Source organism: Pecten maximus, chromosome 2 (assembly GCF_902652985.1).
Source record: "Pecten maximus chromosome 2, xPecMax1.1, whole genome shotgun sequence".
Lineage (NCBI taxonomy): Eukaryota > Metazoa > Mollusca > Bivalvia > Pectinida > Pectinidae > Pecten > Pecten maximus.
Genome location: NC_047016.1, coordinates 33535387 through 33550819, shown reverse-complemented (window position 1 = coordinate 33550819; position 15433 = coordinate 33535387). Strand labels below are relative to the sequence as shown.

Below are 15433 nucleotides of genomic sequence, written 5' to 3'. Positions count from 1 at the left end.
TTATGCTTTGAATTACTTAATTAGTACCCCACCAGAAACAGGGGACGATTAAGATTTGCATTGTGGGCTCTGTCCCCTTCCCTACTTGACACATGATTCACTTGATGCTTGTGGCTTTGGTTCAACAGGCTTTTTTGTCAAAATTAGGTTACTCTTTGACCTTTGAAAGAATACACCAAAGAAAAACATTGCACAGACTTCCTTAAACGACCTTAGATGTTGATATGACGTTAATACTAAACCAATCAAAAAAAATATTTGTTAAGAGTTCTATTACATATATATATACGGCAATACGCTGACCTTCATTTTGACCAACATAAAAAGTAAAGGTTTGTCAGGGCTGGAACAAGCTTGTTATTACTTGGGTATGATTTGATTTTCAAAATTCAATAGGTCTGGTCTTCATCAAGGAAAGGTTCATGCTTTTGGCAAGCAAAATCACCATGATTGGGTAAAATGGCCCTTGCTACCAAAACTTTGTCTTGGTGAAAAAATGAAGCCTGCCTTTATTTTTTCTTTCACCCCTTCATTCACAAAATTGTTACCCCTTTCATTTGTTCAGGAATTTTATAATCTGATTCCCCTACCCCACCATAAAGTGATATTCTTCATAGACTAACACGAGGCTTCCATCATGCAGAGTAAAAAAATAACACTGGCATATCGGTAAATTGTAGACCCTGGGGAGGGGGTAAACTTTACTATAGTTTATATAGGGAAATCACATTTTTGACCGATTTGTATTGGAATTTATTCCAACTTTGTTAACATTATCAGCTTGGGATGACAGTTTGATGGATGGTATGCAAATGTTGGCCCTGACTGACCCCCATGGGCTGATGGGCGAGGCTAAAAAGGGTCAAATTGACTGAAATTTCAAAACTCTTCTCAAGACCGAAATAAGGTAAAATCAAATACTCCCCATACATCTTGAGAAGATTTGTTGAGACCCCAGGGTCATGAAATTCACAATTTTGGTAAAGCACCTTTAGACCCTTCCTTTCATGAAGAATGTTTGTTTCCACCATATCAGAGAGTAGCGAAGAAGATTTTTGAAGTTTTAGTCAATTTGACCATTTTTGGCCACGTCCCTCAGGCCCTTGGGGGTTGGGGATCATATAATTCACAATTTTGATTGAACTTTTGTCATAGAAGCTCCTGGCCAAATTTCATTGAATTTTGTTCAGTGGTTTAGGAGAAGACAAAAATGTAAATTTTTAACAAGACAGACGACGGACAAAAGGCGATTGGAATAGGTCACTGTCTCGGGTGACCTAAAAATCATGAGTCGTGTGACCTGTTTCTACCACAATGATATCTCCTTGAATCAAAAGGGAACGTGGCCAAGTCTAATTTTACGTATGCAAATAAGGTGTACAAGTGACAGCCAGGAGTCCCTGTAATGTGACATCATTCGCTTATTGATGTTAATAACTGTATAGTTACAGTTCGGGTCAAGGTTCGAATTCTTGACCAATCAAAAGACCTTTTATATAGCATTGCTGGACATGAGATAAACACAATCTCAATGTAAAAAATAGGCCCAGCAGTCTTTCCCTACACCAAGGGACTAAACAATCCCTCTGGGCTTTGCGTTAACCAACAGCTTTCTTATCTGGGGCATGTAAAGATAATGCTATACCTTGTGGCCCCTTGTATTCTGTTGGTTTCACTCTCCAAGTGAGGTCATAAAGAGTCTATGTTTATCCTGAAGCAACTGTTATGTGCTTTTTTGTAAACACTGCTGAATCTGCTTACAATTATTAGCATCACTCCCTTTATAGGAGATTGATAGAATCTAACATGAGTTTGCTCCCTGGACAGGGATATCTCGAGTCAACCCTCGTGTAAGAGTTTGGCTAATCAGCACACTGAGTGATGGCCAGCCAAACTCCTTTCATGAGGGATGAGATATCCTTGTTCATGGAACAGACCCATGTTTAATTATTTTTCTCACATACTTGCAAGCAAATGCGAGTTTTTATTAAAGTTTTTCATAGTGCATCTACAATGCTCCTTGGAATGACATGGTTTCTCAACATAGAATTATGACATTTCGTTATTGTGAGCAGCGTCATACAGTGCATTATGTGAGAATAATAGCATCTAACATGGGTCTGTTCCATGGACAGGGATATCTTGACCCATGTGTAAGAGTTTGGCCAGTCAGCACGAGGCTTGTAGAGCGCTTGCCAGCCAAACTCTTACACAAGGGCCGAAATATCCTTGTTTGCAGAACAGACCTATTTCTGATTATTTTTCTCACATATTTGCAAGCAAATGTAAGATTTTAAGAAAATTTTCATTGTGCCATCTACAATGCTCCTTGGAATGTGCATAAAAATTAATGACGTCATCTATTAAGATATACATGTAGTTACTCAACGTAAAATGATGACATTTTGTTATTGTGGGCATCATCATAAAGCGCATGCCAGCTGTCTTTACACCCCTATTTGAGATTTTCTTATCTCACCTAGGGAAAAGACTAGCTACACATGCTCTTTGAACGTGCTCTTGTTCTCAATAATAGTGACGTCACTATATATGACCTGACCCGCAACGTTTGAATGTTAAATACCAATATCATTCGCAAAAGAAATTAAAACAAGAGGGCCTGTATCGCCCACCTGGTTTATTTATTATTATCTATTAAGTCCCTTGGGGGTGGGGAAAGACCCCTGGGCTTAATTTTTACATCAGGACTGTGTTCATCTCTTGATCTTACTTGTTTCAAAAATGCAATAAGTCCTTTATAGCAATATAGTCAAACTGATCCCTTTGCCCCGCCCTTGAAGCCCCTGGGGGGATCAGCCTATCATTTGTATAAATTTAAATCCCAGCCATCTAGAGATGTTACCACTGAAATATCAATGCCATACATTGCTTAGGTCCAGAGAAGAAGTTGTTAATATCTTGAATATTGCCGAAAGAACCCCTTCTGGCCCCACCCTTAAGGCCCCTGGCGGGTCAGCCCCATCATATGTATAAATCTGAATCCCAGGCACCTAGGGATGCTACCACTGAAATATCAATGTCGTACATTACCCAGGTCCAGAGAAGAAGTCGTTAATATCAATATTGTCAAATGGACCCCATTTGGCCCTGCCCCTCAGGCCCCTGGTAGGGTCAGCCCTTTCATTTGTATAAATTTGAATCCTTGCCACCTAGGGATGCTACCACTGAAATATCAATGTCATACATTGCTTAGGTCCAGAGAAGAAGTCGTTTATATCAATATTACCAAATGGACCCCTTTCTGCTCAGGCCCCCTGCGGGTCAGCCCTTTCATTTGTATAAATTTGAATCCCAGCCACCTAGGGATGCTACCACTGAAATATCAATGTTATACATTGCTATTGCCAAATAGTCCCCTTTCTGCCCTGCCCCTCAGGCCCTTGGGGGGTCAGCCCCATCATATGTTGATGCTTCCTACCAAATTTTGCTGAATTCTGATCAGCGGTTCAGAAGAAGTCTATTGTGTTGACGGAAGGATGGACAGACGACGGACGCCTAACGCCACGGTATGGCATAAGCTCACCTTGGTCCTTCGGACCAGGTGAGCTAATTAGTGTTAATTATCAGAGTAAACTGAGTGTTTGGTGTTCTTTTTGACAAGCTAATCGGAAATTTATATTTTGTATGAAATCAACATCGTTAGGTGTAAGCCTTATCACAACAGTCGTCCACCGTCCACATGTTGTTTACATACGTTTGGATTTGGTTCACACTACAATTGGAAATCAGGGTAAGAGAAAAATAATCATTCACCCCTTTTAGGATGAGATAGGGGGATCTCGACCCTCGAAGGGAGATTGTTAAGTTCCCAAACACTCGGCAAGCCTCGCGCTTGGGAATTTAATGATTTCCCCCTCGGGTTGAGATCCCCCTATCTCTATACCCCACAATGGGTGAAAGATTCTATTAATCTCACCCTAGGAAAAAGACAAGCTACACATGCTCTTTTCATGTTCTCAACAATTGTATTTCATCACTTTAACAATACCATGACATCACGGCAACAGTACAATGACATCACGTCAACAATTCAATCACGTCACGTTATCATTTCCTTGCATTGATGTAAGGTCAATATTAGATACATAAGAGGGTAAACAGGGTAAGAGACAAATAATCATTCACCCCCATGGAGGTGAGACGGGGGAATCTCAACCCGCGGGGTAAGATCATTAAGCTGCCAAACACTCACCAAGTCTCATGTTTGGCAACTTAAGAATCTTCCCCTTTGGGTTGAGATCCCCGTCTCACTCCCAAGGGGGTGAAAGATTTTATTAATCTTTTCCCTAGCAACCGCGGGATAACCCTGTGGAGTATGTGAGAACGCCATTTTCTAATCTTAAAATTTTATTAACATGAATGGTATTAATACTCTTTCAAAAATATTAGAGACCACTTTTACTTGACACTTCTTAATGTGACCCCATTACAGAATTGAAAAGTTTATTTACACTTCCCTGAGCTCAATTTCAATTAGACAAAATATGTAAGATATTAAAAGGTTGCCATTTGTTTAGTATTATTTTCATTGTTTCTGTTTTAGTTCACATCCAGAACCAGATTCATTTGTACAGTTATGGACATCACTGATCTCAGACTTTTTTGCAGATGCTTTCTGTTTCGTTGTACACATTTCCAGAATACATTTTCCAAGTTTTTCATACTCCGCTAGTTCATTGTAGATATGACATGAAATCCGAACATAAAGTTTGCCCTGAATACATTTGACAGGAACCTGAAACATAAAAGACAAAATTATTCCTGATATAAATAAGCTCTAGCCTTGCAGAATTTCATGGGAAGAGACAAATAAAAACAATGGAATTGGTTACACTGCAGTACTTCATCATTAACCTCGATGTTGTATTGATGGTAGAGTTGGTTCTGAAGGGCCTCTCCAGTACTGTATGTTGCTGCTGTATCAGAGGTGTATAGGTGGTGAGGTAGCTCCACTAGTGCCATACAACCTGGAAATGATAAAATTCTTCATGGTGTACGTCATTTAGACTGATTCAGTCTTAAAACATGGGTGCTGCAATGGTCTCTGTAGTGTCAAACACCTTGCTCTAACATTTGAGGAGACATAATTATATGGCTTGATAGAATGACGGTTTTCAATTTCATATGATTTGGTTTGGTTTGGTTTGGTTTTATTTGTTTAACATCCTATCAACAGCAAAGGTCATTTAAGGACGGCCTCCCATGCGTGCGATATGTATGCGTGAAGTGAAAGGCTTAGGGTATGTGTGCTTTGGGAAGCTGCGGTATGTTCATGTTAAATCTCCTTATGATAGGCCGGATCTTTTGCCAATTTATAGTGCTACCTCACTGAAGCATACTGCCGAAGACCCCCAACAGGACACCCCATCCCGGTCACATTATACTGACAACGGGCGAACCAGTCGTCCCACTCCTAATATGCTGAGCTAATATGCTGAGCGCTAAGCAGGAGTTGCAAATACCATTTTTCAAGACTCTGGTATGTTCTCAGCCAGGGGACAGAACCCAAAGCCTTCCTCACAGGGGCGAATGCTCAACTAAAGGCCAAAAGTGAGGCATTGTCTAGGGAGACAATAGGAAGAAAAAGTTCTAAAGAAAGAAGAGAAAAAATATAAGATCCCAAATTTAGTTGCCTCTTACGATCATGCAATGGGGGCAGCAGGTACAAATGAAGGCATAATCATACATGCAGTATTTATTTATGTTCCAAATTAGAACTCACTATGACCTAAAAGTTTCGAAAGAGAATACTTGTGTAATGATTCGTACTACTGTGGCCTTGAAAGTGGATCAAGGTATATTTACATGTAATTTATTTGAACAATCTTGATAGTCTGTCATCTCAGCATGCTACTGGCCAAGTATTATGACCATGTCCTTTCATAACAGTTTTCATTAGAAACTGTTGTAAGTTTTTAACATATGAGACCCTGTGACTGAAAGCAGGTCAAGGTCATTTATTCAAACAAACTTGTTAGCCCTTATGAATCTAGACCATTTTTATTGAGAAGTACTAGGAGGAAAAGTAACACCACATCATGTACATGTACTTGCCTGTTTGCCGGGCAAGCTAAAAACACAGGTAAAAATACATTTTAAACTTTAGTTACATCATTTAATGTAGCGATCATAGTTAAAAATGAAAAGGCAGATACTTTGAGCAATAATTAGTTACAAGAAAAAAAATTACCAAACATTTCCTTAGGAGCTGCCAGTTTTGTGTGCCAAAGTGATGTCAGCAAGTTACCTGGGAAAAATAAAAGAAATATTTTTATTCCAAAATTTACAAGGTGACTTGTAACTTATGACTTATTTAGGTTGCATATCTTTAGCTTTATTACTGTCACCTTCTTCAATAAAATTAAAATTTAATAGGGAAGTATTATAGTGTAAGGAAAAAATTCTGTAAGGAATTTCTTTTAATTCCCATCAAAATTCTATGAGTTCGTATAGGACTCGGGGACTCGCATCAAAATTTATCATTTTGATTATTTAACTTACAACTTACATGACTCTCTGCACAGGTTGTACATATACTGTTGTATCTTTTCATTTCCAATGTCCTCCCAGAAGTTCATGTTCACATGCATGGCTAGAAATGGACTGTAGTCGTGGAGACCTATAGAGTAGTCAGTACCTTATCTATGTAGTGTTACATCCAGTGATATTCCAAACTTATTCTGTCTCAATACTATACACCAGAAACTTAATAATCATTTGCTGAGTATTCAACTTCACAGACATAATGGGCAAGAAATGAAACATTTACATGTGAAATAATAATACTCATCCTCAGTACTATGTAACTCCAGGGGTTACATTTCCTTTTTGCTCTCTGCACCCTCTCTCTGAATGTTCAATATTTATACTAAACAATACCAAATAATCACCCATACAACTTGCCGCGCAACATCTTACTGCTTGGTGCCAGGTTGGTGGTCAAGCTTTGTATACAATATTGCTATATGGCTATTGAGCCATATAAAAGCACAAGTGAAGTTGTTTCAGTAGCTATATGTAATCACTAAATTACAGGCAGTAAAATGCTGTCATGATGGACACAATAAAGCGTGTGCTTCATAACACTCTCCCCAAGAACATGTGTTCGAGACACACTTGCGACAGAAGATGAGATCTTTTCGACAGAAGATGAGATCTTTTGGGTTAGTCTTTTCCCCATCGATGGCACATTGGTAAACCCTGTCGGTGTCCTCATAATTTAAAATGTTGGTTCCCAAAAGTGTGGTATTAGAAGCTCTACTGTACAGAGCTTATGTTGATTGTTGACGTTATAAACGTTAAATAAAGGTTACAATTTTAAATAAAGGTTATTTCCATTACTGTATAACATGAAATGTTTGTTGTAAATTAACTTTTGTTGTTTTCGTGGTTGCTATTGAACCATGGATAAAAATACAATGAACATTGTTGCATGTTTTCTTGTATTATGTTGCATGGGCTAAGCACAAAAGTTTGCATCCACGAAATAATCTGAAAGCTCTAAAGCAACAAAAGAAAGGAAATACAAACATTTCATGTTACTTACAGTATGTTTAACTAGATTCGTCATATGGTCATCAACCTAAACATGTAAGTTTCATCAAGATGTCTGACATGTTTCCATATTGGATTTCCACCTAATGACATCTAGACCTTAAGCATGATGTAAATTTTGAGTTTCAAAATTGTTGACATCATAAGTTACTTAAAGTATGGTAAATCTCACCTGCCCAAATAAATTCTGAGTTGAAACCAGAACCAAAGCCATGGGAGATAATCAGTGGCCTGGTCTGGGACTTGAGTTCCTTCCTCACATACAGGAATGCAGATCCCTTGGGGCAGCAGAACCACTTATGGGCATTGCTGACATAGTAGTCAGGGTCCAGAGTTTTCAGGTCCAAGGGGAGAGCACCCAATGCATGGGCTCCGTCTACTAGTACTGGAATGCCTCTGGAGTGTAACAAGATACATTTGTATGTAAATGTATACCGGCAGGTATATCAATAATTAAAAAGGGATTAGTAGATTAGAGTAAGGTTAATTAAAAACAGATCTATTAATGAGAACCAATGTTGAGGGATAATTGTAATACATGAACAATGCAAATTGTTATATTGTCAATTTCGTAAAAAGGTACAATGGAACATGTACCATATATTACGCTGATCGACTTTATTTGTGGTAAAATGCTACATTTTGCTCATCCTGATCAATGAGAGTTTCTTCTGCTGATTCCGTTTTATTAAATGGTATGATAATAATTAAGTTTGACAACTGATGGGGCCGAGAATGGTTTTTGCTTTTCTTGGTTAACAAATTATCCCTCTTATATGGGTCAAAAGTGACAAAGTGACACTAGATTAATTTGGACACTAAATAAATATACATTTTGAAAAGAGAGAGGCTTTAACAATGCAAGACACTTATTGAGAACCCACCTGTTTTTACAAACACCAATGATTTCCATTAAAGGCAGAATCACAGGAGCATTACTGGGTATGTGGTCAAACACTGCCAATTTCACTCCTGGTTGTAAACTTTCCTCAACTAGGGAAATCACCTGAAAAATAATAACAAATATCTTGAACTGGTATTTTATTCTGGATATATTTTTGCAAAATACAAAGTCAGCATTGCATACATATTTATATTACATTCATAATTGATTGTGACTGTAATCATGATAATCCATAGCTATCACTCTCACCTGATCTTTACTGGTGATAGGAAAGTTTAGCTGAACCTCTTGTAACACAGCTCCTGTAACTTCACACACATACTGTAACAGCTTTTTGACAGCTCCTGTGGGACAATTAATTGTGCTTGTCACCAGCAGTATACACTATATCTAATTCAGAGTTTGGTAATTTCATGTTATTCATTAATTTTCTTGAAACAAGAGTTTTTATTACAGTAGCAATAAATTGAGCTATAAACTTCTCCTTTGTGCCAGACACAATAATAAGGTTAAATGGCGCACTATAATTATACCAACCTGATATGAAGACAAAACCTCCTAGCTAAGTTTAAGAATGAAAACAAAAACTTTTAAAATCACAACTGTTTACACTGGCAGGTTAATTAGAAATGGCCTTGCTGTGTGCCTCAATATATAAATCCCTCATACCTGATACTATACAGTGAAATTCCTCCCTGTTCCATTTTTAAAAAGAGTGACATTGACTCTTAAAATTTTTAAAGTCACTGTTGCACACCCAATATCATGAAATGAGAGTGAGGAACAGGAAGATACTGTCATAACTAATTGGTCCTCAGTAGTTGCAAAACCCTCACAACATATCCACGTGTTCTCTATAATAGAGTCAGGTATCATGAATGATTTCTGGTCTGAGGAAAAGTTCCATGAGGGCTGTATGAACCTCTATAACAGCCTTTACAATGTGGTGACTTCTAATGTGTGGTGATCTCTACAGCGTAATAACCTTTATACAGTGGTGACATCTTGTTGACTTCTGTAATTGGTGAATTTTATGTTGTGATGAGCTTTAAACTGTGGTAACTTTAAAAGTGTTCTTACCTTTAGACTTAATGACTTCTATAGTGCTATGGTGACCTTTGAATTGTAATAACTTCTAAAGTTAGGTGACTTCTGCAGTTTGGTAAATTCTGCTGCAGTGTACGCATTGACCTTAGCCATGTGGAGACTTCATATATGATGCGACCTTAATGTTGTGACCTCTACAGCATGGCGACCTCTACTGTGCTAAGACCTTGACATTGCTATGACCTCTACAGTGCAGTGAACTCTATATTACAGTGTGGTGACCTCTATAGAGCTATGACCTCTAAAGTGTGGTGACCTCTACAATGTGATGACCTCATCAGTGTGAAGTCCTCTTCAATGTGATGACCTCTTACATGTGATGACAACTACAGTGTCATAATCTCTTCATGTTCCCTGGTCGTGTGATGACCCTACAGTATGTGTATATGAGCTCTACTGTGTGGTGACTTCTACTATGTAATGACCTCTACACTGAGATGACCTCTACTGAAGTGTGGTGACCTCTACAGGGTGTGTTAACGACCTCTAAATTGTGGTGACCTCTGCAATGTGATGATCTCTGTAATGAGGTGACCTCTGTAGCTTGATGACTTTTTTACATTGCTATGACTTTTATAGTGTGCTGACCTCTACAGTGTAGATTTCTATCGTGTTATGACCTTGACAATGTTATGATATTCTCTGATAACCACCATGTTTCCAGACTATCCCTACCATATGTCACATTCAGGATATAGATGATATCTCCCTTCTTTAAATCCAGGCCTCTCACGACAGAATTTATCGCTGTGGTAACGTTGATCACCAGTACCAAATCAGTTGGGTCACAACCTACAAAAGAACGCCATGAAAGCACACAGATGATTAACCTATTTTATTTCTGACTCTATTGTATTGACATCAATGATGTCATAAGTGATGGGGTGAACAATCATAATTGTATTCTTATATCTAGAGTGATATCTGATATCCATGAAGTTATAATTACAATACATGCTGATATATACTGTGATATCTGATATCCATAATATTATAAATATAAAACATGCTGATATCTACAGTGATATCTGATATCCATAATATTATAACTATAATACATGCTGATATCTAAGTGATATCTGATATCCATTCTATTATAACTATAATACATGCTGATATCTACAATGATATCTGATATCCATTATATTAATATCTATAATATGAACTGATATCTACAGTGATATCTGATATCCATAATGTTACAACTATCTCTGATAATTAGTGATATCTGACATTGGTATCTATAATGTGATACTAACTATTTTATATGTGCTGATATATCTAGTGATATCTGATAGGTATAATGTGGTGATAAATATGATATATACTGATATCTACAGCAATACTGATATCATATATATACAGCAATATCTGATCTATGATGTGTTGAAATTCACCTTCTTTATCAACACTTCTATGAATTGTGACCACTACAATCATGACTATGTGACCTCTTTACAGATGGTATACATACGGACAAACTTTGCCAGTCTCCTGGTCACATATACTAGATGTGGCAGTAGTTCACGATCATAAAACCTCAGTGGCTGTCTCTCCACATATCGCTGCCACTCCTACAAAATATTACATAAAACCTCAGTGACTGTCTCTCCACATACCGCTGCCACTCCTACAAAATATTACATAAAACCTCAGTGGCTGTCTCTCCACATACCGCTGCCACTCCTACAAAATATTACATAAAACCTCAGTGGCTGTCTCTCCATATATCGCTGCCACTCCTACAAAATATTACATAAAACCTCAGTGACTGTCTCTCCACATACCGCTGCCACTCCTACAAAATATTACATACAACCTCAGTGGCTGTCTCTCCACATACCGCTGCCACTCCTACAAAATATTACATACAACCTCAGTGGCTGTCTCTCCACATACCGCTGCCACTCCTACAAAATATTACATAAAACCTCAGTGGCTGTCTCTCCACATACCGCTGCCACTCCTACAAAATATTACATAAAACCTCAGTGGCTGTCTCTCCACATACCGCTGCCACTCCTACAAAATATTACATACAACCTCAGTGGCTGTCTCTCCACATACCGCTGCCACTCCTACAAAATATTACGTATAAACTCAGTGGCTGTCTCTCCACATACCGCTGCCACTCCTACAAAATATTACATACAACCTCAGTGGCTGTCTCTCCACATACCGCTGCCACTCCTACAAAATATTACATATAAACTCAGTGGCTGTCTCTCCACATATTGCTGCCACTCCTACAAAATATTACGTATAAACTCAGTGGCTGTCTCTCCACATATCGCTGCCACTCCTACAAAATATTACATAAAACCTCAGTGACTGTCTCTCCACATATCGCTGCCACTCCTACAAAATATTACGTATAAACTCAGTGGCTGTCTCTCCATATATCGCTGCCACTCCTACAAAATATTACGTATAAACTCAGTGGCTGTCTCTCCATATATCGCTGCCACTCCTACAAAATATTACGTATAAACTCAGTGGCTGTCTCTCCACATATTGCTGCCACTCCTACAAAATATTACATACAACCTCAGTGGCTGTTTCCCCATCCTCCACGAAAGATAACCTCTCCACATGGTACTTACACATAACCCACATACCTACCCAGTTTCATAACCCACATACCCACCCAGTGCCATAACCCACATACCTACCCAGTGCCATAACCCACATACCTACCCAGTGCCATAACCCACATACCTATCCAGTGTCATAACCCACATACCCACCCAGTGTCATAACCCACATACCCACCCAGTGCCATAACCCACATACCCACCCAGTGCCATAACCCACATACCTACCCAGTGTCATAACCCACATACCTACCCAGTGTCATAACCCACATACCTACCCAGTGCCATAACCCACATACCTACCCAGTGTCATAACCCACATACCCACCCAGTGCCATAACCCACATACCCACCCAGTGCCATAACCCACATACCTACCCTGTGCCATAACCCACATACCTACCCAGTGCCATAACCCACATACCTACCCAGTGCCATAACCCACATACCTACCAAGTGCCATAACCCACATACCTACCCAGTGTCATAACCCAAATACCCACCCAGTGCCATAACTCACATACCTTCCCAGTGCCATAACCCACATACCTACCCAGTGCCATAACCCACATACCTACCCTGTGCCATAACCCACATACCTACCAAGTGCCATAACCCACATACCTACCAGTGCCATAACCCACATACCTACCCAGTGCCATAACCCACATACCCAACCAGTGCCATAACCCACATACCCACCCAGTGCCATAACACAAATACCCACCCAGTGCCATCTCTATTTCATTAAAAATCATTGTGTCTTTTATGACTATATACTTAAAATGGTGACATTGATGCAGTCAGTAAGATATTTCCATTGTTCCATTCTTTCTGAGACTTTCACATGATGCCATTACCTGAGCAGTGTCCATGGCCTCCCGGAGCACACCTCCAAATGCACCATGGTTGATGAAAGTGCAGTCTTCCTGTAGTGATACACCATATGAATAACATTTCTAAATATCAACTCCATCACCATGTTCTCTGGTCAGTTGTCAAACAAGCTAATATAAATTGTCAGCTTTACAATGATATATATCCAAAATCTCCTCCATGTTAATTGTATGCAAGATCTACATAATGAAACATGGCTGCAAGTTCAATATAATCTATTAACAGTATTTCCTTAGTTCAACCATTTAGAAGTTATGTCAAACACATAAAATAGTCAAACATGGCAAATATTCTACAGTAATCAGCTGTTCTCCCTTACCCAAATCCACATACACATACACTTTATGTATATGACTGTAAGGTCACAAATATAGAGAAACTTTTAGTGTAAGTTTGAACATTTAAACACTTATGAACACATACTGTTTTGACATATCTATATAGCTAAACACAAAAACTAACTTAATGTTGTTCCTACCTCTAAAAGAAAATGATTACAGCGGCAGCATTGTCCTGTTTCCAGCTGATAATCTGTAAATCTCGGGATATTGACTGGGAAAGCAGGAGGCTGGTACTCCGACTGGTGAACAGAAAACAGATAAGTCATCCCCAACTCAGAACAATGGTATACACAGAAAATCATGAAGGAGGCTTTGTTGACTCTTTTTCTGGATTAATTTTGGTATAACATTTAAACATTTGAAAATAAAAATATGATGTGCATATCTGTCAATAATAGCAAATTACAGATATCACAAATATTTCTCATTCCTTTTTTTTTCACCTAACTTATAGTTTGTACAGTACCACACTTAATTATTTCATTGGCACAACATATATTTAGAATTTTATTTAAATCAGGAAATGCATCTGATGATTTGATCTTGAAATTATTTGTATAATTTGAGTAAACTGAACACTAATTGACTATGGTGTATCACCTCTGGAAGCTCTAACAACTCTTGAACATTGGAAGCATGGAATGATCCAAAATCTCGTTTGATGTTTTTCTGCATATTGTGCTAAAATGGAAATCAATAAAATAAATGACTCATACTGGCCAAGCTACACAATCAGCACCTGCACATCACAGACAAGAACATAAGTCAAATAGATGTCTTAATGTCATATAACATGCACGTACAAGTTGTACATGTACACAAACGTACATGAGTGTGTTCACTGGGGCTCAAACCTGTACTTCCCTAATTTGATCGCCAGTCTGCTACTTTATCAATTGTGCTAAAGGAAATTCTCTTCAGCATGAAGCTACATTTTGTAGAATGGCTAGTAGGTGAGCATGATAATTTCACTATTAATACTTACATTACCTGATATTAAACCTTCAACACTTAAGCCCCCTTTGCCCTTTTTTTCAATGTGTTCATCCCTGACACCAAATCAACCAGGTCCCTCTTTCTAACTTCAGCCAAACCTCTCAAGCTCCTATAGCTTGTACTTGAAACAGTCATGCAACAGTACCAAATGTAACAGGAAAGCAAGCAGCTATATATATCTGTGTCTCGATCCAACATGGAATCTAACCAACTGCACTAATTAAATGATCAGCAGAGCTAGCTTATTTGCCAGTCCACTGCTCAACCAGTTAATATCAAGCTAAAGGGAAATATCCTATAGCATGAAGCTAGAAGACAACTGTATCTATATGTACATTATTATAATCAGCGACCAGGTACATGTACATGTACATATTGTAGCTCAATTGGTAGAGCATTCGGCTATAGCTGTTCGAAGGTCCGGGATTGAACCCAGTCGGGCTGTGCATTTTCCCACTCCTCTTACATCTGGTGCATGTGACCAAACCTGGTTTCTAGTGAGGGGAATACTTGACAAGGGGATACCCTCAATCGGTACATGTATGCCAAAATTTAACAGCCATGCATATGGCATATCCATTTGGATGTGAATCAAATCACAGGGGCTAGTTTTCGGGATTTTGAGTAACATATGACATCACTTTATACATCGATAACCCCGATTTTTATAAGATTTCAGAAATGTATATGAATACTTAATATAATAGTGTTGACATATGTTACCCAGCCTTGTGGAGAGTAAAGCTTTCTTGGCATAGAAATATACCTAACGTTAGGATTGTAACAATGATAATTGTGCATACTAATTAACATTGCAATATTTTCAGGATAAAAACATGTATATGCAAAACTGTTTGTACTTACGAAATCACATAACTGCCAGTACTAAGATGTCACGTGTACGTTGCCACCTACAAATGTACTTTCATTTTCTTAATACAAACCGTAGTGACCTCCCTTTCTGAAAACGAAAGTACACTACAACTACAAGCGCCACCTGTGTACCTGGTATAGTAGAT

At 38.5% G+C, this 15433-nt stretch overlaps 1 protein-coding gene across 2 annotated transcripts; it reads right to left on the bottom strand.

Annotated features, from left to right (window-relative positions):
* Nucleotides 1-3966: 3966 nt before the first annotated feature.
* Nucleotides 3967-15424, bottom strand: LOC117321857 (L-cysteine desulfhydrase-like). 2 transcript variants are annotated; one of them, XM_033876449.1, is made up of 13 exons: nt 15279-15412; nt 14019-14099; nt 13556-13657; nt 13041-13109; nt 11061-11160; nt 10262-10378; nt 8729-8823; nt 8460-8581; nt 7748-7971; nt 6530-6640; nt 6212-6268; nt 4876-4988; nt 3967-4756 (listed from the first exon to the last, which is right to left on the bottom strand). In XM_033876449.1, exons 2-13 carry the CDS (start codon nt 14091-14093, stop codon nt 4547-4549), a joined length of 1395 nt encoding a protein of 464 aa, XP_033732340.1. In that variant the 5' UTR covers nt 14094-14099; nt 15279-15412; the 3' UTR covers nt 3967-4546. The 2 variants fall into 2 exon arrangements, with proteins under 2 accessions (XP_033732340.1, XP_033732341.1); XM_033876450.1 differs by lacking the exon at nt 6530-6640 and having other exon boundaries at nt 15279-15424.
* Nucleotides 15425-15433: the final 9 nt, after the last annotated feature.

Excerpts from the sequence above, each read along its gene's own strand:
- LOC117321857 (XM_033876449.1), bottom strand. The coding sequence starts at position 14,093 with ATGCAGAAAAACATCAAACGAGATTTTGGATCATTCCATGCTTCCAAT. Across the intron at positions 7,972-8,459 it reads ATTGGTGTTTGTAAAAACAG|AGGCATTCCAGTACTAGTAG; the intron begins GTGGGTTCTCAA and ends GTTACACTCCAG. Across the intron at positions 6,269-6,529 it reads CAACCTGTGCAGAGAGTCAT|GTAACTTGCTGACATCACTT; the intron begins GTAAGTTGTAAG and ends TATTTTTCCCAG.